General features: G+C 40.3%; 1 protein-coding gene across 1 annotated transcript in view; it reads right to left on the minus strand.

Annotated features, from left to right (window-relative positions):
• LOC126262461 (potassium voltage-gated channel subfamily H member 8) overlaps nt 1-24,396 on the minus strand; it is a 518,890-nt gene that overhangs the window by 367,999 nt on the left and 126,495 nt on the right. The window contains exon 3 of the mRNA XM_049959121.1: nt 24,216-24,346. Coding sequence (XP_049815078.1) covers nt 24,216-24,346 — 131 coding nt within the window. The remainder of the gene's footprint in view (nt 1-24,215; nt 24,347-24,396) is intronic.

A 24,396-nucleotide genomic window follows, 5' to 3' on the forward strand; every position in this document is an offset into this window, starting at 1 on the left:
ATGTGCTATAAGGGCAGAGCTTTTCACTGAGTTTGTACTCTAGGATTCTCCGTAACATACGCGAATTTAAGAAAAATGGTTCAAATGGCTCTGAGCACTATGGGACTTAACATCTGTGGTCATCAGTCCCCTATAACTTAGAACTACTTAAACCTAACTAACCAAGGACATCACAAACATCCATGCCCGAGGCAGGATTCGAACCTGCGACCGTAGCAGTCGCGCGGTTCCGGACTCAGCGCCTAGAACCGCTAGACCACCACGGCCGGCTACGCGAATTTAAGATAAAGAACAAAGTGTCCATGCATGAGGTAAAATGCAACAAGCGAACTAAAGGAATGCTAAAGGAGAGTGTTCAAATGTCTTGCACTTAGTTACAATGTGCACACTCCCCCATTGTACGTTTCAGCTTACAATTTTATTGAGATAGTATCATCGCTAATAAAGTATTGTATTTTCGTACAACTACACCAAATATTTCATTGCTTTCATCAATGCAATTTTTCGATTACCTTTCGGTGTCAATGAACTTACCATACATATACACTGATCATCAAGAACATTATGGCCACCTACCTACTATAGATACTCGTATAAAACCGTCCAGGAGATAGAAACAACACCTAGCGAGGAATGACTGCTAGTCAGACACTTGCACAGTGCATGCAGTATCAGTCAGCGTGCTGTCCTTGTGTAGAGGGGACAAGGCGTGACTTGTCGGGTGTTTGAGAAGAGATGTGGTGAGCGTCGGGCTGGGCGGCCACCCTTCATTAGAGATGTCGGACGTCGTAGGTTGGGCAGACTGATAAAACTGGACAGGCTGCGAACTATGGCGGAACTAACATCAGACTGTAATGCAGGAAAGAGCACAAGTGTGTCTGAATACATAGTGCACCCGTCATATGTGCCAACGTTAACATGACGCCATCGGCAACTACGACTGGAATGACATGACCATCGGCGCTGTACGTTGGCGTAGTGGCAGAGCGTTGCATAATCTGCTGAATCCCGATACCTTCTTCATCGTGCCTATGGAAGGGCGTGGATCCGTCATCTTTCATGCAAACAGCAGACAGCCTGCATTGCGGGACGGAAACAAAATGGCGGTGGCTCGATTACGCTCTGGGGAAAATTCGCGTGGCCGTCCTTGGGTCCACTGGAACTCGTGCAAGGCACCAAGACGGCCAAGGAGTATCATACACTGGTTGCAGACTACGTACACCACTTCATGAGGATCAAGTTTCCCGACGGCAGTGGCATTTTTTAACAAGATAATACGCCACCTCACAAGACCAGTAATGTGATGGAGTGGTTCGAGTAACACAGTGGCGAGTTCCAATTGATGTGCTAGCAACCCAACACCCCAGATCTGAACATCTGGGATGTGATGGAAAATGGGATCAGAGCTCATGCCCCCCCCCCCCCTCCTCGGAATTTAAGTGAGTTAGATGACTTGTGTTTGTCCAGATATGATGCCGTCTTCCTCCAGCGAACTACCAAGACCTCATCGCTTCCATACGACGACACCTCACCACTGTTATCCGTGCCAGAGGTGTACATATCGTGTGTAATCGGTAGGTGGTCATTATATTCTGGCTGATCAGTGTACGTAGCAAAACAGAACTCGGTAACGCAGTGTAGTCGATTTAAATCAGGCAGTGCCTTTGGAATTAGATTAGGAAATGACACACTAAAAGTTGTGAGTGACTTTTGATATTTCGACAGAAAAATAACTATTTATGGATGAAGCAGAAGGGATATTAAACGCATCCTGGGAATAGCAAGAAAAACATCTCTGAAAAGGAGAAGTTTAACATAGAATATTAATTTAAATGTTAGGAACTCATGAAGGTCTCAGTTTGTAGTGTAATATTGTACGGAAGTGAAACGTGGAAGTGACAGAGAAGAATAGAAGCTGTTTAAAAACGGTGCTACAGAAGAATTTTGGAAATGAGAAGGGTATACCGAGCAACAAATGACGAGGTACTGAACCGAACTGACGAAAAAGAAATTTATGGTTCAGTGTGACCAAAAGAAACGGTCTGTTGACAGAACACATTATAAGGCCTCTAGGGATCGTCAATTTAGTAAGGAAGCAAGTGTGGATGATTAACACTGTGGACGGAGACGAAGGTTCTAATACAGCAAGCAGCTTCAAGTGTATGCTGGCATGCAAAGAGAAGGGACCTGCGTAGAATAGACTAGCATGGAGAGTTGCATCAGACCAGTGTTCAGACTGAAGACCGCAATAACAACAACTCTCTAACTAAATGAGAGGAGCTCCAGAGTTTTGATGGCAGCTGTTGAACACGACCGGAAAATCGACATTTGTAGAATAGAACAAGTCAGTCAAAAATTATCACACGTTTACGTCAGATTTTGGAATTAAAATTTATAAGTTGATGCAGTGGTCCTTTTTTACCTAACTTGTAACCTAATTTTTGTTGCTGTGATTTCGTGTTAACCACCAAGAATAAATGACGTTATCCTCCTCAACATCACCGCACTGGGATGCCTCATAAATAATCTGTTCACAAACATGTTGTAAAATGGTATTCTAATCACTAATTTAAAGTCTAGTTTCTTCCATGCCATTGCTGGTTTAGAACTTTGATCATCATCGGATGGCTGCGTTACAGCATGAACTACTAATCAGACAATGATTGATTGCTTGCCATGGTGCCCTACAGTGAAAATATATCAACTAAAAAATTTTCATAAATGTAATTAAGATAAATGAAATTTGGAAACTGCATAGTGGCTGTTTAACACCAGTATTTACAGTGAACGTATCTCGAAAGTTTTAAAGGCTTGAGTTTTTGATGTTTTCCGCATACCGTAGTAGTAGTGTAATAAACGTGGCTCATTGTTATAAACCTAATCATGCGATCGCAGAATAATAGATGAGTCAGCGTTAGGACATTTACAACGAACACCTCATGTCTTTCACATCTGCTGACAGCTTACAAAACCACTACAAGGCAAAGATATACATCGTTTACATCAGGCGTCGGAGATAGGTAAAAATGTAAATGTCGCGTGACTAGGGCCTCCCGTCGGGTAGACCGTTCGCCGGGTGCAAGTCTTTCGATTTAACGCCACTTAGACGACTTGCCCGTCGATGGGGATGAAATGATGATGATTAGGACAACATGCAGTCCCTGAGCGGTGAAAATCTCCGCCCAATCGGGAATCGAACCCGGTCCCTCAGGATTGCGGGCGGAATGAGGTGAAAGATACGACATTAAAACCCACATTTTTCCGGAAATAATACGTAAATAGTCGACTGGGGGCAAAAAAATGAAGAATAATTATTATTTAAAAACACTTATAAATTAATGTTTTAAATATAAGTACCTCTTATACTTAACATATGTTGCATACATAAATTAGTATAGACTGTCAGAATTAATTTTGTGTCCTAGAGAGAATAGATTTTGTAAGCTTTTTAGGAAAGCATTGTTAGTTATTTCAGTATATTCGTTGTAGATGTTGTGTGGCGAAATGTTTTTATTTGCAAAAATTTTTATTTTTTCTGTCTGCATAGCGAAGGTTCTATAGGTCGTTTTCAATGATTTTTAGAGAATATTTCTCTTCATCAATGTGAGCAGCAAAGGTAGACTTTTTTAAGCTGTTTAGTCAAGTTGCTTTGAGGTGCTCCTTAACTCTTATCTCAAAGCTTCAGCTTGTCTGCCCAATGTAGTATTTTGGGCAGGATTCGCACACTGGTTTATATATACCAGACTTCCTCTGGGGATGTGTGGAAGTACTTACACTATGAATAGCTTGATGTAGCAGCTTATTGTTTATGAAGAAACTTACTCTGATATTTGTACTTTTGAAGAGACTGGTTATCTAATAGGATGAGTCTCATAGAAAAGCCTTGGTAGCACATTTGATGTCGGAATTAGCAGCTTATATTGGGACCAGTGAGTTGGTAGATGTGTTGTGTATGTCTTTCATTTTGTCTCGAAGTTTGTCAATAAGGGAAAAGTAGTAACCATTCCTCCTGGCTACTCTCTTAATAATATTAATTATTTTGTGTTGCTCTGTTTTATCAAGTGGGAATTTAGACATGTAATTCAGTATTGCTTTGAAACTTGCTGTTTTATGTTGATATGGGTGACAAGATCTCTTGTTGATACTTTTCATCAGTGTTCTTTTTTTTTTTTTTTTTTGTTTCCCAGATATGCCAAACTAGTGTCTCTGATTTTTATTAATAATTGTAATTTAAGGAAATTTATGATTGTATTGTTTTCATCTGCTACAGCGAAGGTGGCTCTTTTTGTGTGTTGCTGAGTTGATTCGTAAGGGATAATATTTCATTACACTGAATAAAATGGTGGTAACATTACTCGCAATAAAATGGTGTTATCGTCAACAAACATCTTATAACAAAGAACATTGTCACTAAGCTGACTATTAGTTGAGGAAATTTGCTGCTGTAGGTTCCTTATGCATATATCAGTTAGAGGGCCACCTAGACTACTATCCATTGCCAGGCCACGCTGCTTTTTGTAAGCTTTATTACTGAAACTGAAATAATTATGTAACAGGAGGAATTCCAACAATTCTATCTATTTGTACATTACTGGTAAGCTTGAAGTTTTAAATTTACTCGGATTATTTTTTATTATTTTAACAGTTTCTTCAACTGGTACGTTTGTGTATAAATTGACTGTTGGCGGGGGCAAACTTTGATGTTGGTGATATACACGTATTTGTTAAGTTTTACATCAGTTAATAGGTGTTTTAGACGGTGTATGTCCTTTCAAAGATTAAACTGGCTGTAGTTAGGTGAGCCAGTTTTCTGATGACCTCCTATATGGGACTGTGTGTGGAGTTAACAATGGGATGTATGAGACAATATGGATTGTGAATTTCGTGTTGTACACAAAGTGCTGGTTCATAACAGTTGAGCAACATTTTTCAACCTATATTAGCAGGAAGTTGCAACTATTTAGCACTTTTTTAACATGCACTGAAATTCGTGATTTGGATAAATATCTATTTCGGTGATATTGCTGCTCCCGAAAAATGCAAAGGATTTGTCAATACAGGAGTTGCCTCTAAATGCTTTGACTATAAGAGCCTATTTTTTGGATACTTCAAAGTTTATTTCTTTGACGATTTAAAGTTCATGATTGTTACATGGTATATTATTGGCTAGGTGCCTGCATATATTACTTTCAGCTTAAAAGGCAATTGCATTCGTTCAATTTGAATTCACTTTTGATTCATCGCATGTGATCTTTGTGTATGCAATAAACTTTTTTATGTTTTCGCTGTTTAGTCTAGGGACAGTGTTTTGTTTGAGACTTTTGTGCAATAGCTGCATTTCTTTACCATCAAAGGTAATGCTAGTTGAATCGATGGCTCATATGAAACTGTATTTTCAGAGGAAATGTTGCACTGTTTCATTATTAAAGTTTTTAACTGTTTCTTGTGTCTAAATAAAATATTACTGTATGCTAAACAAGTCATCCGAAATATTTTAAGGAAAGAGAATACTGCAGGGTAGACAAACTGTTTCCAAATTGTAAATGGTAAGAATGCAGTTGATTGTTACTGTGTTCTTTCTTTTCATAAAGAATTGCTATTTTAGCGCAGCTTTTCCTACCCAATATGGTTTGTCAACTTGACGTTCACAGCTAACAATATTAGCTTAATTTTATGGTTCTCGAATGCATGTTTGTCCCTCATTACCTGGCTAGGTGAATATACAGCTACTTTTTCGGTAATTGACTTTCTACGGCTCCATGGTATAACGATATGTTTACGTAATGTGTATACATAAACATACAGTTATAAATGTTCCCATTCGTAGTCGCTAATTATAACAATATGTTTACTTTTGTGCTGTAACATATAGCTATAATCAGCGGTGGAAATATATTTGCGAACGCCGACCGTGTGCGGCTGTTTCTTGTTGGATCGTCTGATCAGTCGGAAGTTGCATTGCATTGCATTGCCTGTTCAAAATACAATTATTTTTGGGTAGCTCAACATGAATTTCCTAAGGACCATAGTTTATCATGCATTTACCAGTAGAATGTGGCGCGGAGAAAATATTTCGCCGCATGCAGCTTCCGTCCGATTTCGACGAAAGAATTCGTGACTGTGAACTCTCTATTTGGCAGAAACATAAAGAAAATTAAATAACTTCATGAAGGAGTGAGACATAGATTCTATACTAAATAAATAGTACATACACCAGTTCCATTTAATTCCGAATCTATGGCAATTAATAGATGAACTTACATTCCAATGAAGGATTTAACATGGATGCCGTTTTGACTGGCACTTCTTGTAATCAAAATAATTCCTTTGACGTTTTACCATACACGTCGCACAATAAATCTACTGCTACGCAGTATTGCACTTTTAGTACTGCACCTTTACTTTACACTAAAATAATATTATTTTTAACAATAATAAGACGGCCGCAAGACATGCGCGTACGACACAAGTTACACGAGACAAGAGAAAAAAAATGAGCAACTGTTCATCGGGAATATCTCGTACATCAAAAGAACGTGTAAAAGTGTTCTTCTTCTGTCCGTTTTTCCCGCCGCGGTTTTTAAAGTCAGTAACTCACTGCATCTCTGACGGCGCTTCGATAATAAACACGTTACGTCACAGGACGTTCACCTTTTACATTCTCGCAACATTATTTGCTAACTGTAGCTGTTGCCGAGCGACTGCTCGATTGGTGAATGATTTAAAATGGTAAGGCAATCACATAATGTTACAATGGTTGTATTACAAGATAAACTATGTGATCAAAAGTATCCGGACAACTGGTTGAAAGTGACTTACAAGCTCGGGGTGCCCTTCATCGGTAATGCTGGAATTCAATATGGTGTTGGCCCACCCTTAGCCTTGATGACAGCTTCCACTCTCACAGGCACACGTTCAATCAGGTGCTGGAAGGTTTCTTGGGGAATGGCAGTCCATACTTCACGGAGTGCTGCGCTGAGGAGAGGTATCGATGTCGGTCGGCTAGGCCTCTTGCGAAGTCGGCGTTCCAAAACATCCCAAAGGTGCAGTATAGGGTTCAGGTCAGGACTCTGCGTAGGCCAGTCCATTACAGGGATGTTATTGTTGTGTAATTACTCCGCCACAGGCCGAGCATTATGAACAGGTGCTCGATCGTGTTGAAAGATGCAGTCGCCATCCCCGAATTGCTCTTCAATAGCGGGAAGCAAGAAGGTGCTTAAAACATCAATGTAAACCTGTGCTGTGATAGTGCCACTCAAAATAACAAGTTAATGCAATTTTATCAGACACTGACATATTGAACCCGTGGCTGTGTACAATCATATAGGTTCACCCTTACACGGAAGATTACAGCAACCAGCCACATTTTACAATGCTATTTATTTATTTAAACAGCACCGATACTAGTTTCGAACCAATAGGTTCATCTTCAGACGGCTAGTTCACGTTTTAAATTACATTTCGTGTTTTGTTTCCCCACCTGACGAAACTTCCTTCAGGTGGCGATGCTAATGAAGAAACCGCGCTATTACGTTCCAGTGCTGGTTGCTTATCGTCTTGCAACATCCAAAACTGTATAATGCACGTTTTTGTATATATATGTGCACATAATGTAACATATCACTCACACACTTAGAAGCTTCACCTCAGAATCGTATCTAAATTTTTATTTACATAATAATAAATATGTTGTAATTACGCAAAATTTCTCCATCATACAGGCACAACTAATAATTAATGAGCGGCCCAAGAAATCGATAAAGTTTCGCACAAACTATAGTACAAATGATTTTGTATTATATATGGTCAGCGTTCGTATCACTTTACCTACCGAGAATATTTATTTATAGGGGCAGTATATATACTATGATGTATACGGTATACTTTACAGGTATTCCAGAGACCTTGTAAGGAGTAACGAGTTGGGCGTTTGTAAAAATTTACAATGAACAATGCACCATACAGGAAGGAAAGAGGAGAGAATGTGGGAAAAAAAATTTCTGGCTTGCAGAACCAAAGAGTAGCAAACAAAACAATCGATATGCATCTCAACGTGCAGAACTTAAGTTCCTTATGAAACTTTAAACCGTATGTAGCGGACTCCGTCTGAAATTTAAGTGTAATGCTGTATATAGGAATATCATGTCCACAATAGTATTATGTGGCAAAATGGCTCTGAGCACTATGGGACTTAACTATTATGTGGCAGCTCTAGATGTTGTCGAAATGTTTACCTTCATGATAACATACATGTTCAGCACACACCAGGAGTAATGTTTCCTCGTAATCACTTCCAACACCCGTCATTCTTTAAACCTGAATACAGACTCGTTCATTCTAATAATTACTTTGTCAATTTCTCTCAAATTTCGACGTGCGCTGTAGGAAACCTTCCATCCATTTCCACATTAGAAATAAGGTTACACTGTCTGCACTGTGGGTTACGAAAACTTACTTCCTGACGGCAATATCTCGGAGGTACGACTTTGAGATGTGATCTTCGACAGAATTTCTTGTTTATAACAGCCCGATCTATTTAAGCATCGCACTCAGAGGAAGTCAACATTTACAGAGAAAATTCGTTGGTATGCATTACTACCTTCTATTCCATATAGGCGTAATAGTTGCCATTACTCTTCTTTGGATGTGAAGATGCTAGGCGCCACTTGATTAATTAATGTGACATGTAACATGCGACCCAACCTTCGTGTCATGGTTCCTCGGCTCTGCATCATTATGTGCGGGCAGATGGTCAAGTGAAATGTGATAAGAGGTAGTTGTAAAATATGCATATGTTCTTAAGTGTTACAAAATTCTGTAGCGAAAATTTAGTTCACGGTAATGTTTTAGAAAAAGCAATAGGATTATAGAACGTGGTAATAGGAAGAGCCACTAAAGGTAAAAAGTGTAGGGAAGAAAGAGATTGGTATGTATCGAACAAATAATTCAAGTTGTTCGACATAAGTCCTGCTCTGAGACGAGGAGTATGGCACAACAGAGGAAGTTTTGGCGGTCCAGATCAAACCATTACGAAGACTGATGAACACGCACATGCACAAACACGTCGTTATTTTGCAACACCCTAATCTGACAACCTCATATCGAGGGCAGCTGTAAATGTTGCAAGTATCTGCTGACGAATCTAGGAATAGTGAGAAAAGATTAATCTACAAATGTTTTGTGAAATTTCTTATGGAGTGTGATCATTGTCTTGCTGTAAAGGAAGTATGTTGTAATTTAATAGCAGAATTATTTAACCGTGCATTTGAAGAACCAACGTAATTTATAGCCGTGAACTGCATTCGGATCTAAGTTATGTCGCCCAGATAACAAATTCTATATAGATTGCGTTTATTGCTCATAGAGGTTTTAAGTTAATGTGTGTTAATATCACAAGATGGATAAGAAATTAATATATAAATCATGTAATGTAGTAAACGAATTTTTGTGACAAAGAAATTTTAGATCTGTGTGTCCTAGAACAACAGAATCAGTTATAAATATCTAGGATTAACGTTGTGGTGAAGGAATGTGATATATCATTTTGAGAATTTTTCACTTAGGTAATTTATTCTAGATAAGAAGTTCAGTCAGTAAACAGATTGAAGTGAGGACGCCGCTACCACTGTCCGACCGCGGTACATGGGCATTTAAAATGCATGCCCCTACAAAAAGTTTCCTATTCTCAATTTATGAAATGACATGACTCACGTCTTTCACGCCAACGTAGTTCAGAAAAGTGTGTTCATATTTAATTACAGTATGAAATTCTCCTTTAGTGGGGTTGAGAACGAAAAGACCATTTCCTGCACACTTTACGAACACAAGGTTTGTATCTTTAAATTTCGGGTTTGGGAAACTTCAGAACAATTTTAACTCACAAGTAGGACAATGAGTGAATTCAGTTGCTGTAGTCACTTTAGAAGCGACCTATGAAAGAAAATAACGACAGCGTATGCAAGATCAAAGTCAAAACTAGTTTTGTCATGGCATCTATATTTGTTTTACTGTAGCAACTGTGTGTGTGTGTGTGTGTGTGTGTGTGTGTGCGTGTGTGTGTGTCAAAGGACATCCCCGTCAAACACGAAACACTGTTCCACAGTCACGCAACTTTCTTTTAATGACTTTACTACCTATTAATTTGTTTTATTTACAGATACTTCATTTTGGAAGGGAAGAAGTAGACAATAAGAGATTAGCAGCTGTAATTGTTCAAAATAGTTAATAATTACCATTAGTTGTACCTTGTCTCAAAAATTTACAATTAATAACTTAATTGAAAAAAATGTCTTTGCTGTTAGTTTGGATGAAATAAAACACGAAACTAACATGCGTTTAAATTGTGATCTAAATTTGTGTTTGGAAATATGGAAGTCAATAAAGTTAGCAGCCGAGGACTAGGAGTAGAGTCTTTGATTACTAATCAAAACACCCTTGGTCCCGGGTTCGAAACCCGCTACCACTGAAATTTTGATTAAAAATCAGCGTTGGCGGCCGAAGACTTTCAGCATAAGAAGTCAACACATTCTGCTAACGTCCTAGTCAAGGAGGGCAGAGGAGCGGACAGACGTTCAGGGCACTTTCTTGTCCTTGGGGTGGGAAACTGTCCCTAAAGGTGGAAGAATCAGCAATAATCAACGGTGTGAGGATGCATAAGGCAATGGAAACCAGTGAATTAAAGATACATAACGTGTGTCCACAGGACCCGTGGTCTGTAACTGAAAAAATTTCATGATGATCTCTCCATTAGCAAAAGATTCTGGAATAGTCCCCCATTCGGATCTCCGGGACGAGACTGCCAAACGGGAGGTGACCATGAAAAAAAGATGGAATAACCAACGAAAGGATAACGTTCTACGAGTCAGTGTGTGGAATGTTAGAAGCCTGAGAGTGTTCGGTAAGCTAGAAAATTAGAAAAGGGAAATGCAAAGGCTCACTCTAGATATAGTAGGAGACAGTGACGCTTCGTTTCTGACGAAATGGAAAGAAGACAAGGAATTCTGGTCAGATTAGTATAGGGTAAAATCAACAGCAGCAGAAAATGGTATAACGGGAGCAGCGTTAGTTATCAATAGGAAGGTAGGGCACAGTTCCTGTCAACAGTTCAATGATAGGTTGTTTCTTATCAGAATCGACAGAAAACCAACGGTATCAACGATAGTTCAGGTACACATGCCGCCGTCGCAAGCTCAAGATGACGAAATAGAGAAATTATATGAGGACATCAAAGGGTAATATAGAGCATAAATGGACTTGAAAATCTAATAGCCATGGGGGACTGGAGTGCAGTTTTTGACGAAGGAGTAGAAGAAAAGGTTATAGGAGAATATAGCCCTGGTACAAGGAATGAGAGAGGAGAAAGACTGAGTTCAGTAATAAATTTCAACTACTAATAGCGAATACTCTGTTCAATAATCACAAGGGGAGGAGATATACATGGGAAAGGCCGGATGATACGGGAAGATTTGAGTTAGACTACATCACGGTCAGACAGAGATTCCGAAATTAGATATCGGATTGTAAGGCGTACCCACGAGCAGATACAGACTCAGATCACGTTGTAATAGTGAAGAAGGGTAGGCTGAAGTTTAAGAGATCAGTCAGGAAGAATCAATGCGCAAAGAAGTGGCATACGGAAGTACTAAGGAATGACGAGATGCGCTTCTAGTTATCTATGGCTATAGGCACAGCAACAAGGAGTATCTCAGTAAACAGTATAGCTGAAGAGGAATGGACGTTTCTAAAAATGGCAATCACGGAAGTTGGAAAGAAAAAAAAGGTAATTGCGAAGAAACCATGGGTAACAGAAGAAACACTTCAGTCGATCGATGAATGAAGAAAGTACAAGAATGTTGAGGACGATTCAGGAATACAGAAATACGAGTTGCTAAGAAATGAAATAAATAGGAAGTGCAGGGAAGCTAGGACAAAATGGCTGCATGAAAAATCTGAAGAAATCTAAAAATAAATGATAGCCGGTGGGACATGTAGGAAAGTCAAAAACCCTTCGGTAAAATTAAAAGCAAGGGTGGCAACATTAAGAGTGCAACGGGAATTCCACTGTTACATGCAGAGGAGGGAGCGGATAGGCGGAACGAGTACATTGAAGGCCTCTATGAGGCGGAAGATTTGTCTGATGTGGTAGAAGAAGAAACAGGAGTCGATTCAGAGGAGATACTTCATCCAGTATCAGAATCAGAATTTAAGAGAGCTTTGGAGAACTGATTAACAAACGAAGCCATGATAATTTCTAAAATCGTTGTGGGAAATGGCAACAAAACGACTATTAACGTTGGTGTGTAGAATGTATGAGTCTGGCGACGTACCTTCTGACTTTCTGAAAAAAACTTCCACACAATTCCGAAGACTGCAAGAGCTGACAAGTGCGAGAATTATCGTTCAATTAGCTTAATAGCTCATGCATCGAAGTTACTGACGAGAATAATATACAGAAGAACGGAAAACAAAATTGAGGATGTATTAGTTGACGATCGGTTTGGCTTTTGGAAAGGTAAAGGCAGCAGAGAGGCAATTCTGACGTTGCGGTTGATAATGGAAGCAAGACTAAAGAAAAATATAACCACGTTCATAGGATTTGTTGACCTGGAAAAGACGTTCGACGATGAAAAATGGTGCAAGATGTTCGAAATTCTGAGATAGATAAGGGTAAGCTACAGGGAGAGACGGGTAGTATACAATATGTACAAGAGCCAAGAGGGAAAATAACAAGAGAGGACGACCAAGAACGAAGTGTTCGGATTAAGTAGTGGGTTTGACAGCGATTTAGTCTTTCGCCCCTACTATTGAATCTGTACATCGAAGAAACAATTATGGAAATAAAAGAAGCGTGCACGATTGGAATTGAAATTCACTTTGCTATCCTGAGTGAAAGTGAAGAGGAATTACATGATCTGCTGAAATGAATGAATAGTCTAATGAGTACAGAATATGGACTGAGAGTAAGTCGAAGAAAGACGAAAGTAATGAGAAGTAGCACAAATGAGAACAGCGAGAAATTTAACGTCAGGAATGATGGTGACATAGTAGATGAAGTTAAGGAATTCTACTACATGGGTAGCAAAATAACCAGTGACGGACGGAGCAAGGAGGACTTCAAAAGCAGACTAGCACTGGCAAAAAGGGCATTCCTGGCCAAGAGAAATCTATTATTTTCAAACACAGGCCTTAATTTGAGGAAGAAAGTTATGAAAATATACGTTTGGAGCACAGTATTGATGGTACTGAAACATGGACCGTGGTAAAATCTGAACAGAGGAGACTCCAAGTATTTCTGATTTGGTGCTACAGACGAATGTTGAGAATGAGGTGGGCTGATAAGGTAAGGAATTAGGAGGTTCTGCACAAAGTCGGAGAGAAAAGCTGTAGTTGGAAAACACTGACAAGAAGAAGTGACAGGATTATAGGACATATGTTAAGACATCAGGGTATGACTTTCATGGTACTAGAGGGAACCTTAGAGGGCGAAAACTGTAGAGGAAGACAGAGATTAGAATAAATCCAGCAGATAGTGGAGGACGTTGGTTGCAAGTGCTGCTCTGAGATGAAGAGTTTTGCACAGGAGAGGAATTCGTGGCGGGCCGCATCAAACCAGTCAGAAGACAGAAAGGACACCCGTACAAAAGACACTGGCGCAGAGAAGGACGAAGCGCCTACCATCCCAAATCATACGTGGCCGTGGGCTTCTTGGAGCCTCTCTGCACCTGGACCATAGAAGACATTATGCGAATGCCACCAAAAGCCATTGTCAGAGAGGAAGGGACGTTGGGCAAGCAGCCCATGGTTAGGTGACCAGTAGGCATGGAGGCATTCGCAAATGAACGAAAGGGTTCAGTTTCACTCATTCAAGAAGAGACCTCAGCACAGGATTTACGACACACCTATACACCTCTGACGTCGGTCAGTAATTTGGTTCTGAGCGATGTGACAGAAACTACAGCCGGTAGACCACGCCCACACCGAGCTCTCACCGCAGTCACTGCCGCCTAGGTATTTTGCACTACTTGCCGAGACCCAAGCGCGGTTGCCGTGAACCTCAGAGGCCGATCATCAAACGACTATCGACCGATAAACGGCATGCACTACAGCACACCCTTGAAATTATCCATGTCAGTGTTCTGCTTAACAGTAACAAAAGTAGCTGGTAACGAGCCTTAGGAATTTTCGTTAATATAGCAGGCGTATTACAGTTTCAACAATAATGCTGAAATATGTTCATTGAGCACAAAGACAGGAGATTAATTTAAAAATTGAAACAGTTCTCTGTACGTTAATATCTTGTGGCCGAAACCAACTTTTATGTGTTTCAACATACTTATAGGGAGTTAATGTATATCTTTTAGTGGTGGTAAATACACAATCAGGGGCAAAAGAGGTAGTATGAAATTATCTTGTTCGTTCTGGGTTTTTCAATAGAATAAACATTGAATTCCTTTGATTGCTTATAATAAACCGCTTAATATTATTTAACCCTCGCAACACCAACACTTCTTCCATAACGTGTATCACATAGGAGGGTGGAGAGGGGGAGGGATAGTTTAAACTCTCACTAAAAAAAAAAAAAAAAAAAAAAAACCAGAAATTTATTAATTGCTGTTCACTATAGTAACAATATACTTTCTAAAGAAGTACTGATGCATAACTAGGGTTTAGAACCGGAAAGTATGTTTTAGTTCACTCTTAGCAATACCAATGCATTTTCAAAAACATGTATCACCAAGGAGAACTTCATGACGATGACAAAAATATTTAAAAAATATAGATTTCGTTGATTGTTGTTTTCTTTTGTTCAGAATGTACATTTTATTTTATGAATTAGTAGGGTGCTGAACCCGAAAACATTGAATATGACATTCGTTGTGAAAAGTCACATCCGTTACCGAGACTTAAATTTTTAGTTTAACTGAAAAATTTAGTACATTTATGGAATCTGGTGAAAGACTTCATCCAAAACAATAAACGCTTTTTAAACAAATTTTAAATTGAAAGTACCTCAATACATTACAATATTTTCATAATGTGGGCATAAAGTACTCCTCTCCCCCCCCCCCCCCCCCCCCGACCCTTAGTATGGCGTGGGTTAATATTTTGAAAGTAATAACACTTGACTCGTGTGGTACTGGTAAGTAGTAATGTTGGTGTTATGCGGAGCAAAATACTGTAAGTTCCTGTATGTCTACTAATTTCTCTTCTGATACTTGTAAGAAAACTGGATAAAGATTGTAATCTCTCATGGGACAAACTAAATTTCAGTGGCCGTTGAAAAACATGGTAGACGTATATTTTTCTCTATGTGATTCTTACCTTGCTATGCATTTTGAGACTGCTGAAATTGTCCTAGGGGAGTTTGGTCCATTATTTCCTCAGACTTTTTACATTGTTACTGTAGCCGACATTTCCGTCGCGAGAGGACAGTAACTGTACTGGCATTTAAAATAAATCTCTTTTATTCTTCAGTCTCAGTTGCATATTTTTTAATAAGTGACACGTTTCAGTCTCTCTGGATCGTCTTCAGATGTTCGTAGTTGCGTCAGGTAAAAGTCATGTCTGTGTCAGAACCCCACGTCAGAGTACTGATTGATTTTTCTTGTCATTAGAGAAGTTCTCCGCATTCCATTTTATGACGACATACGTATGGCAAAATAACAAACACTATGGCATTGAATGTACTGTTCAAAGCTAGAATACAAAAGAATAGGCGTTGAACTTGTTGTTTTTGTCCCTGTTCAGGAGTATTACGTCAGTATTCCTGAAAATAGGTTCTTTTATTCGTAAAGCATTTGGCCACTGTAAAATACAGAAGGTTTCAATTGTTTTGTAATGATGTTTTATAAGAAGTAACTGAAGTAAGTGGATGTGGTTCAAACAAAACATTTTGTGAAAATAAAATGATTGTAGCATGCTTTGCTTACACTCATGTAGGTGGAGCATTTAGTTCCGTTATTTATGATTAATTTGCAAATAATGTAGCAATTGTTTCTCAAGTAACAGAAGTCTTAATGGTATAAGAACGCCATCAGGTATCTAGTACTTATAAACTCACCTAACTAAATTTTAAAACCTGCAGATGGCGCTGGATGGATGTAGATAGCTGAGTACATCTCTGATGTTTCGGCTGATATTTGGTGCTGTGTACCTGGAGTCAACCCGAAAGAAATACTGTTCATACTGTTCCATATGTGTTTTATGCGACGTCCAGTGTCTGTGGAAAGCGTTGGTTTATTCCAACTGCAAAGAAGATGATTTTTAAAGTGGAATTTTACGTTCCCATTCGACAGAGGGAAGATTATGGTCGGCATCGAGCTCGTTATAGACGGAACAGAAGTTCGGGTTGTTTCAAGATGGGGAGGAAATACGCGGCACTCTTTCAAAAAACCATCCCAGTATTTGCCTGGAGCAATTTAGGGAATTCACGAAAAACCTAAATCTGGATGGTCCAATGCGCATTTGAACCGTCGTCCTCCCGAATGCGAGTCTAATGCGCTAAACAGTGCGCCACAAAGCTCGGTCATTTGATAGAGTCTAGTGAGATATTTGTTTTATCGCTATGTATTAAAAGGGACAGTAAAAGAAGAAGAATCACCAGTCCTCCAGCGGCAACAGCATTACCCGGACTGCGCAGACTGCTAGCGCCGTAAACAGAGCCGCCCAGTTGCTACTGGAGTACTTGGTGATTCTTCATGTCCTTCTGTTCCTATTAACAGACTCGGTTCAAAAAAAAGTTCCCTGGAGAAATTTGGGAGCGCTCCATCGAATGTGTACGTAAAATTCTGTTGAAAATCATTTCGTTTGTTAACGGAAAACAAAGGGACACCATCCGTCGACAATGGGAGTCGCATGAAAGACGTGATTAGCAGAATTTGTTTGGGCTGACTCCGGCCACACACTGCGAAAATGAAATAGCAAATATCCGCCGATACGCCGAGGAAATGCGTCTTATGTGGGATATCTTCTATAAGTGAAGCTAGTGAAACTCCACTTTCTCATTTCACTCTAGCACCAACAAAAACCACCACGTACTGCTGTTTCACTGTACTGTCTTCAGTGGATGAATCGAAGCATAAAATGAGGGTACAGTAAAATCTACAGTCTCGTCAATTACACTACTGGCCATTAAAATTGCTGCACCAAGAAGAGATGCAGATGATAAACGGGTATTCATTGGACAAATATATTATACTACAACTGACATGTGATTACATTTTCACGCAGTTTGGGTACATAGATCCTGAGAAATCAATACCCAGAACAACCACCTCTGGCCGTAATCTTGGGTGGCGTGTACAGGTACAGCTGCCCATGCAGCTTCAACACAATACCACAATTCATCAAGAGTAGTGACTGGCGTTGCTCGGCCACCATTGACCAGACGTTTTCAATAGGTGAGAGATCTGGAGAATGTCCTGGCCAGGCAGCAGTCGAACATTTTCTGTATCCACAAAGGCCCGTACGGGACCTGCAACATGCGGTCGTGCATTATCCTGCTGAAATGTAGGGTTTCGTCGGGATCGAATGAAATGTAACGTCGACTGCTCAAAGTGCCGTCAATGCGAACAAGAGGTGACCGAGACGTGTAACCAATGGCACCCCATAGCATCACGCCGGGTGATACGCCAGTATGGCGATGACGAATACACGCTTCCAATGTGCGTTCACCGCGATGTCACCAAACACGGATGCGACCATCATGACGCTGTAAACAGAACCTGGATTCATCCGAAAAAAGCTTTGACATTCGTGCACCCAAGTTCGACGTTAAGTACACCATCGCAGGCGCTCCTTTCTGTAATGCAGCGTCAAGGGTAACCTCAGACGTGGTCTCCGAGCTGATAGTCCATGCTGCTGCAAACGTCGTCGAACAGTTCGTGGAGATGGTTGTTGTCTTGCAAACATCCCCATCTGTTGACTGAGGGATCGAGATGTGGCTGCGGATAAGATGCCTGTCCTCTCGACTGCTAGTGATACGAGGCCGCTGGGATCCAGCACGGCGTTCCGTATTACCCTCCTGAACCCACCGATTCCATATTCTGCTAACAGTCATTGGATCTCGTCCAACGCGAGCAGCAATGTCGCGATACGATAAACCGCGATCGCGATAGGCTACAATCCGACCTTTATCAAAGTCGGAAACGTGATGGTACGCATTTCTCCTCCTTACACGTGGCATCACGTTTCACCAGACAATGGCGGTCAACTGGTGTTTGCGTATGAGAAATCGGTTGGAAACATTCCTCATGTCAGCACGTTGTAGGTGTCGCCACCGGCGCCAACCTTGCGTGAATGCTCTGACAATCTAATCATTTGCATATCACAGCATCTTCTTCCTGTCGGTTAAATTTCGCATCCGTATCACGTCATCTTCGTGGTTAGCAATTTTAATGGCAAGTAGTGTATTTTCTGCCACATCCAGAAGCAAATACGCTTCCACGAAAATAAGTTGTATAATTTTAGACTACCCTTAACGTACAATTAGTACATCTTAGAGGGTTATCAAAGTTTGTTTAAACGTTTCAAAACTTATACATCCAGAATTGTCTATCCGAAACTGACTTCAGGCAATGACAGTGATTGTCAAAACGAATTATAAGCAGCAATTACAATTAATTTCAGATAGCTTTATTTTAGTTTTCATTGTGATATAATTGTACGTTATAGCTAAGTTTATAGTCCTTAATTCTAATTTTTTTTGAGTGACCAATCACAAAGGAAAGCTCTCATAAATAATGCTTTCGACTTTTGTGTGACCCGAGGACAAAAAAAGTATACATTAGCTTTGCATTGAGAAGGACTTGCCATTGGGCCCGTTTTTCAATTTTCGGTTGAAGACAACAGTACTCATTAGGAATAATACTCTTCCAACTGAAAGCTCTGAACGAACCACAAGCTTGAAACAAACTTTGGTTTTCCCTTCACAAATTGATGAACCATGAAAAATTTGCTTCTTTGCTTTGTGATTGGCCACAAGGAGTTTATGTTATGAGATCTATTTAATTTTCTATTTACCAACCTCTACTTAAACTGTAATTATTGTCTAGAAATTATATAAGAATATGACACTTGGGTATCGAAAAAATATGTTTTACTACTAGTTATAGAAATGCTACATGCGATATTGCGATGCAGACACACAGATAAGAAATATGTATTACAGCATGCCAATTTAAATAACTTCTTACTTTTAGAATAATACATTATTTAACACAAAATGTCAGATGCAGAGACTTGTCATAGTTTGTATTCTGTCTTGAAATATTGTATCACTTTTAATCACAAAAATTTTATTATCTGGAGGAAAGTTACAGAATTTTGTTTAGCCATTACGTAACGAAATCATGAGTTTAATCAAGAATTTGAGAGTAAAATAAAGTTTTAGTTCTGACATCTTTTTCATTGGTAGCACAATTTTAAATTGACTATGGTTGTGCTTGTATTATGTATATGTGGGAACTTTTGTGATCATAACTGACAGCTGAATCTTAATGCTCCAAACTCCAAAACACTTTGACTATATGTCGGTCCACCCCTACAATCTTATTTGTTTTGTCAATCTTCCATTACACATCCAGAGACTTTGAGAGGGACGTGACTACCTTATTACATCACTTAACAGCTCTTCTAGCTTTCGAGTGTGTTGAAAACGGAAAGGTATTTTATTTACTAACAGCTGGCCGTATTAACGTGACTTATTAACATGACTCGATAGCGCATGAGCGTAAAATAAGTGCAAGACGCAGTTTATGATCAGTCTCGCGTATGTTTAAGGAGACTGAAAGACTACCAACCATTTATTACACTGCCAACTGAGTAACTGTTAGATTCAGGACGTTCAGTGTTGAAGGATCGCTTTCATGTGATTATGTTTTTGAAAATAACATTTTGGTGAAAATAAGGAGTGGCGAGATTGTAGCCTGACACAAGGTGGAATCAGTTCTCTTAAAATAATAAAGTACGAGTAATGTGCTACTTCAGTAAAGGGAGTGTAAATTCATCCATTATTAACAAATACATTTAGAATAAGGGATACTTTATTTATCAGAGATTATTTTAAGTAACTTTCAAGCCTTTGCTTTCACGTTGCAGATTACGGCTCAGCGATGTTATACAATATCTACTAAGGCCATGGTCTTGGTTACGTGGAAGAAAATCGCTGGGCATTGTAGCATTGACGAGGCGAAATTTCTGATCCTAGCGCTAGTGCATATTCAGGTAGTCGTTGCAGTCGAATGGAAGTAGTAAAAATCTAGAGGAGTGGCGTTAAGTTGAACCGAAATGAATAAAAGATATGATATTAATGTAGATAATGAGAACAGCACTGTAAATATTGTGAGAAAAAGGATATTAACTCGTTAATACGAATGGAAAGATTCTGATAAGCAGTTATTAAGTAAGTAGGACTTGATTAACAGCCGGCTGAAGTTAACAACAGCGTGTGAATAATAATAAACGGTAATTCTCGTGTAAGGTGTTTCAGGTAATTTTCGCGAATTTCAGGGTGAGTGATTCAGAATGACACTAACCCGAGTGAAAATGATACTATAACATTAGTGATGCGTGTGAGAGTGAACTGGGAATGTTTATTGTATAAACATTGCTATGTACAGGGTGAATCGCCTAAAACTTACACCGCAAATATTGCGGAAATGGAAACTGCTATTGATGTGCGCTTTTCACAGAACGGATTAGTAGTCAAGGGAGTGTTCTGTTAGGCAATCAAATGATTTAATAATACTTCGAAAGTATAATTTTGTGCAAAAATACACTTTTTTAAATGGAGCAATGGCTGGTGACATTAACAAACTAAAATTAGGGTAAATTAGAATGTCAGCATTGTTTTTGCAGGATTATAGTGCGAGTCCTTTACGAGATATCGTATTTTGAAAGATTCCATACGAACGCTTGTAGACTACCTGCCTGAGCACACACTAAAGAACAACACACGTGCGTACTCAGTTATGTGGATTCTCATCAGTAACGAGACAATTGACTACCACATACTGTGTTCAAAGTGGCCACCTGCTGCAGCAATACACGCCTCCAGTATGGTTGGGAATGAACGCTGCACAAATACTAGCATTTCAGCGGAGATGTCTGAGCAAGCTGTAGTACATCGTAGCATATCATCGGGTGTAGCTGGTAAGTCCTCGTAGATAGCGTCTTTCAGCTTTCCTCACAGAAAAAAGTCTACAGGCGTCAAATATAGGGAACGGGCAGACCAAGGTGCAGGTCCTCTACGTCCTATCCAACGATTTGGAAGCAATCCGGTGAAGACATGCTGTAGTACTCCGTGCGCTATGGGCTCGACAGCATTCTTGTTGGTACCACAGGCACCGCCTAGTCAGCAGAGGAACTTGTAGCATCCGTGGAAGATGGTCTGTTAGGAGACTGCGATACTTGTGCGAGTTCAGTGATCCGTCTATAAGTTGATAATTCACTATCCCACACCACACGTTTGCACTCCATGGACGCCAACGTTCTACCTGACGAAGCCAACGGAGTTCTTAGAAGACCAATAGTGCATGTTTGAGTGGTTTACCTTACCATGATTGGTAAATGTGGCGTCATTACTGAACAAGATGCGTGATACATCTGGAGTATCTTGTCTTAATGTTCATGTACAGAAGTTAACACGACTCTCATAATCGCTTCATGAGGCTCCTGATGGAGAGACAGTAATAAGGATGGAACCTATGTCGATGGAGTATGCGTAGGGCACTTGCCAGATTCATGCCACTTCCTTGTGTGACTGTGTGGAAGCTAAAGTGCGGATCAACTGCAACAGCAACAACAACATTAATTTCCCAATCTTCTGTCGTCACCTCTTTGCTTTTCTGTTACGTTGTCTGGGTATCTACCACTTTCACGTAATTGGTTGAAGATTGAAGCGTTTGATAAATAACTGTCGAGATGGTTGACGTCTATTGCGATATCTTTCGGCACACAACGTAGAAGAACGAACTGCATTCTCCCTACACTCTCTATACAATATGAGCATATCGACTTTTTCTGCATTGGAAATCCCATCGTCCATTCACGACCTACTGCTAGGATCCTCACACACTAAGAATTCGCAGTGCACTCAGGAAACGCGCAAGCACACTTGAGCTTAACAACATCGTACCTAGCATCCACGCAGGTTGAATGGCACGAATAGTGTCGGTGTAGAGACTTTTCAAAATACGATATCTCGTAAACGACTCGCACTACAACCCTGCAACAAACACCACTGACACTCTATTTTACCCTACGTTTAGTTTCTTAATGTTCATATTCATTGTTCCTTTTTTTTAAAAGAAGTTGTGCACAGAAAATATACTTTCTAAGTGTCATTGTAATCTGTTGATTAGCTAAAATTGCGAGCCTCTGTCAGTCATTTTGTTCTGTAAAAGCCGCATATCAGCAGGACTTCCCATTTCCGCAATATGTGAATTGCAAGTTTTAGATGATTCACCCTGTACAGCTATTTTTCTTGTTCTGAATTACTGAATACAGATTATATAGGCTATCTGAAATGAAATGGGAGAAAAACTATTTTTAACGCGAAACAGGGTGCGTACTAGGCCTGCGGTCACAGCTCTTAACCTTCCCATGTTTACCTCTATCTGAATTCGTCCCTCCGAACTAAATAATTATGATTGTCTTTAATTTAATTTGCTACTGATAGCGTCCATGAAACACCGATCGAAGTGTGGTGGAAGATTACAAAGTGTCTATTAAAGTGTAGCCGTGACGGTTTAATGACATGCGCCCCACACACTGCTTGAGTGCGTACTACATATGGAATGACTAGGCAGTTCCTTGCGCTGGTTAAATGCTGTGCTGGAGTGACGTCACTGCTGTTTTTGTTAACATGCACTGTGGAGTCATCGGAACTGACTGTCTTGGCCATTAGAAGGCCTAACAATCCTTTGTGCCGTAGTTATATCCTTGAATTGTTTTTTAAGAGGGAAAAAAGTAAGAAAAAGTGAATTCTTCAGTATAATTACCTCACAAGGAACACAACACCGCTTGGAATTCATGTCGCACGGAAGTAATGGAATGTAACACAAACATGTTGAGCCCACCAGATAAAATATTAGTGAAAGCACAGTGGTCGCTTTGGAGCGTTGTAGATAATGTAGAATCAAGGCATGAAAGTGACGTGATGTGTATGTGCTAGATGATTGGATGGTATCAGCGCAGAAAAAGGAATTACGTGAAGATGTGATAGGATGGAATGAGCTATTTTGTTTGGACGTTACACGATCTGATGACGTATCAATGCGTGCTGTCCAAATTGTCTATTACGAACTGTTTACCACTCGCAGTCATGTAACGCTGCGCAGGTAGAGTGGTTGTAAAAAGCTCTTAAGGGGCGCGAACCGGAGATCACGACTTGTCACTGATAATCGGTTTCAAACCCAACAGAATCGCTTCTGTCAGTGAATAAAGGCCCACCTCAATCAATTTCTGAGCGAACATTCCGAAGCGAACTGCATGCAGTGAGCGTCTGGAGTCAGTATCTGCAACAAGACAGTTGCTATGAAAAACACAGAAAGCTGGGTGTCTTCAATTGGCCAAAGAACACAGAAACTGTAGAGTAGCTGACAGTCGCGACTTCGTCTGTTTCCACACTCTGCTAGGTGTCGAGTGCATTGTCGGTCCATTGACGCGTTTGACTGATACTATTTGGAGGGCGTAGGTCACGCTGCAGGTGGTTCTATGGAGCTTTTGGGCAGTCATAACTTTGGCTCACTCACTCATGAACCAGGAAGTTTGTTCCTCTTTTTTCTTTATGAAGAGTGCGCTATGGACATTCCCTAGCTGACAAGAGCCGCGTTCACAAGGCTCACGCATTTGTTCCTGCTATGATGAACACTCAGGTAACTTGTCATCCCTCGACTGGCTCAGTGAGTCCTTCGAGCTTAAACTCACGGAAAATGTGACAGTCATCACTGACACAGCTGCATAGCTCTGAACGATATAATCAGCAGTGAGCTGAAACTTGCGGATTGTATACCTCTACCCATCGAGGACATTTTCGAGGCCAGAGGCCGTGTTACACGGTATTGAGGTATCTCGTAGGTTGGCTAACTTTTTCTGTTGTCCCGTGAACTAAGTTGTCGTGAAATACACACCACAGTTTGTGTGTCGGTGTGGTTTCCCAGCTACGGCAGAGCGTTTGGCTGGCTGGCTGGCTAGCGGCGCGCGGCGGTACTCACGTTGTTGAGCTTGAGCTTGGTCTTGATCTTGTCCTGCTTGTAGTGGCCGGACAGCTGGTAGAGGACGGCGCGGCTCCTGCGGCGGCCGTAGTTGGCGGGCGGCGCCTCGGGGTCGGCGTTGCCGTTCGCGTCTGCGCAGAATAGGCCCGCGCTCAGATTCAAAACTGGCCACAGGCACAAG

The sequence above is a fragment of the Schistocerca nitens genome, chromosome 1 (assembly GCF_023898315.1).
Source record: "Schistocerca nitens isolate TAMUIC-IGC-003100 chromosome 1, iqSchNite1.1, whole genome shotgun sequence".
Taxonomy (NCBI): domain Eukaryota; kingdom Metazoa; phylum Arthropoda; class Insecta; order Orthoptera; family Acrididae; genus Schistocerca; species Schistocerca nitens.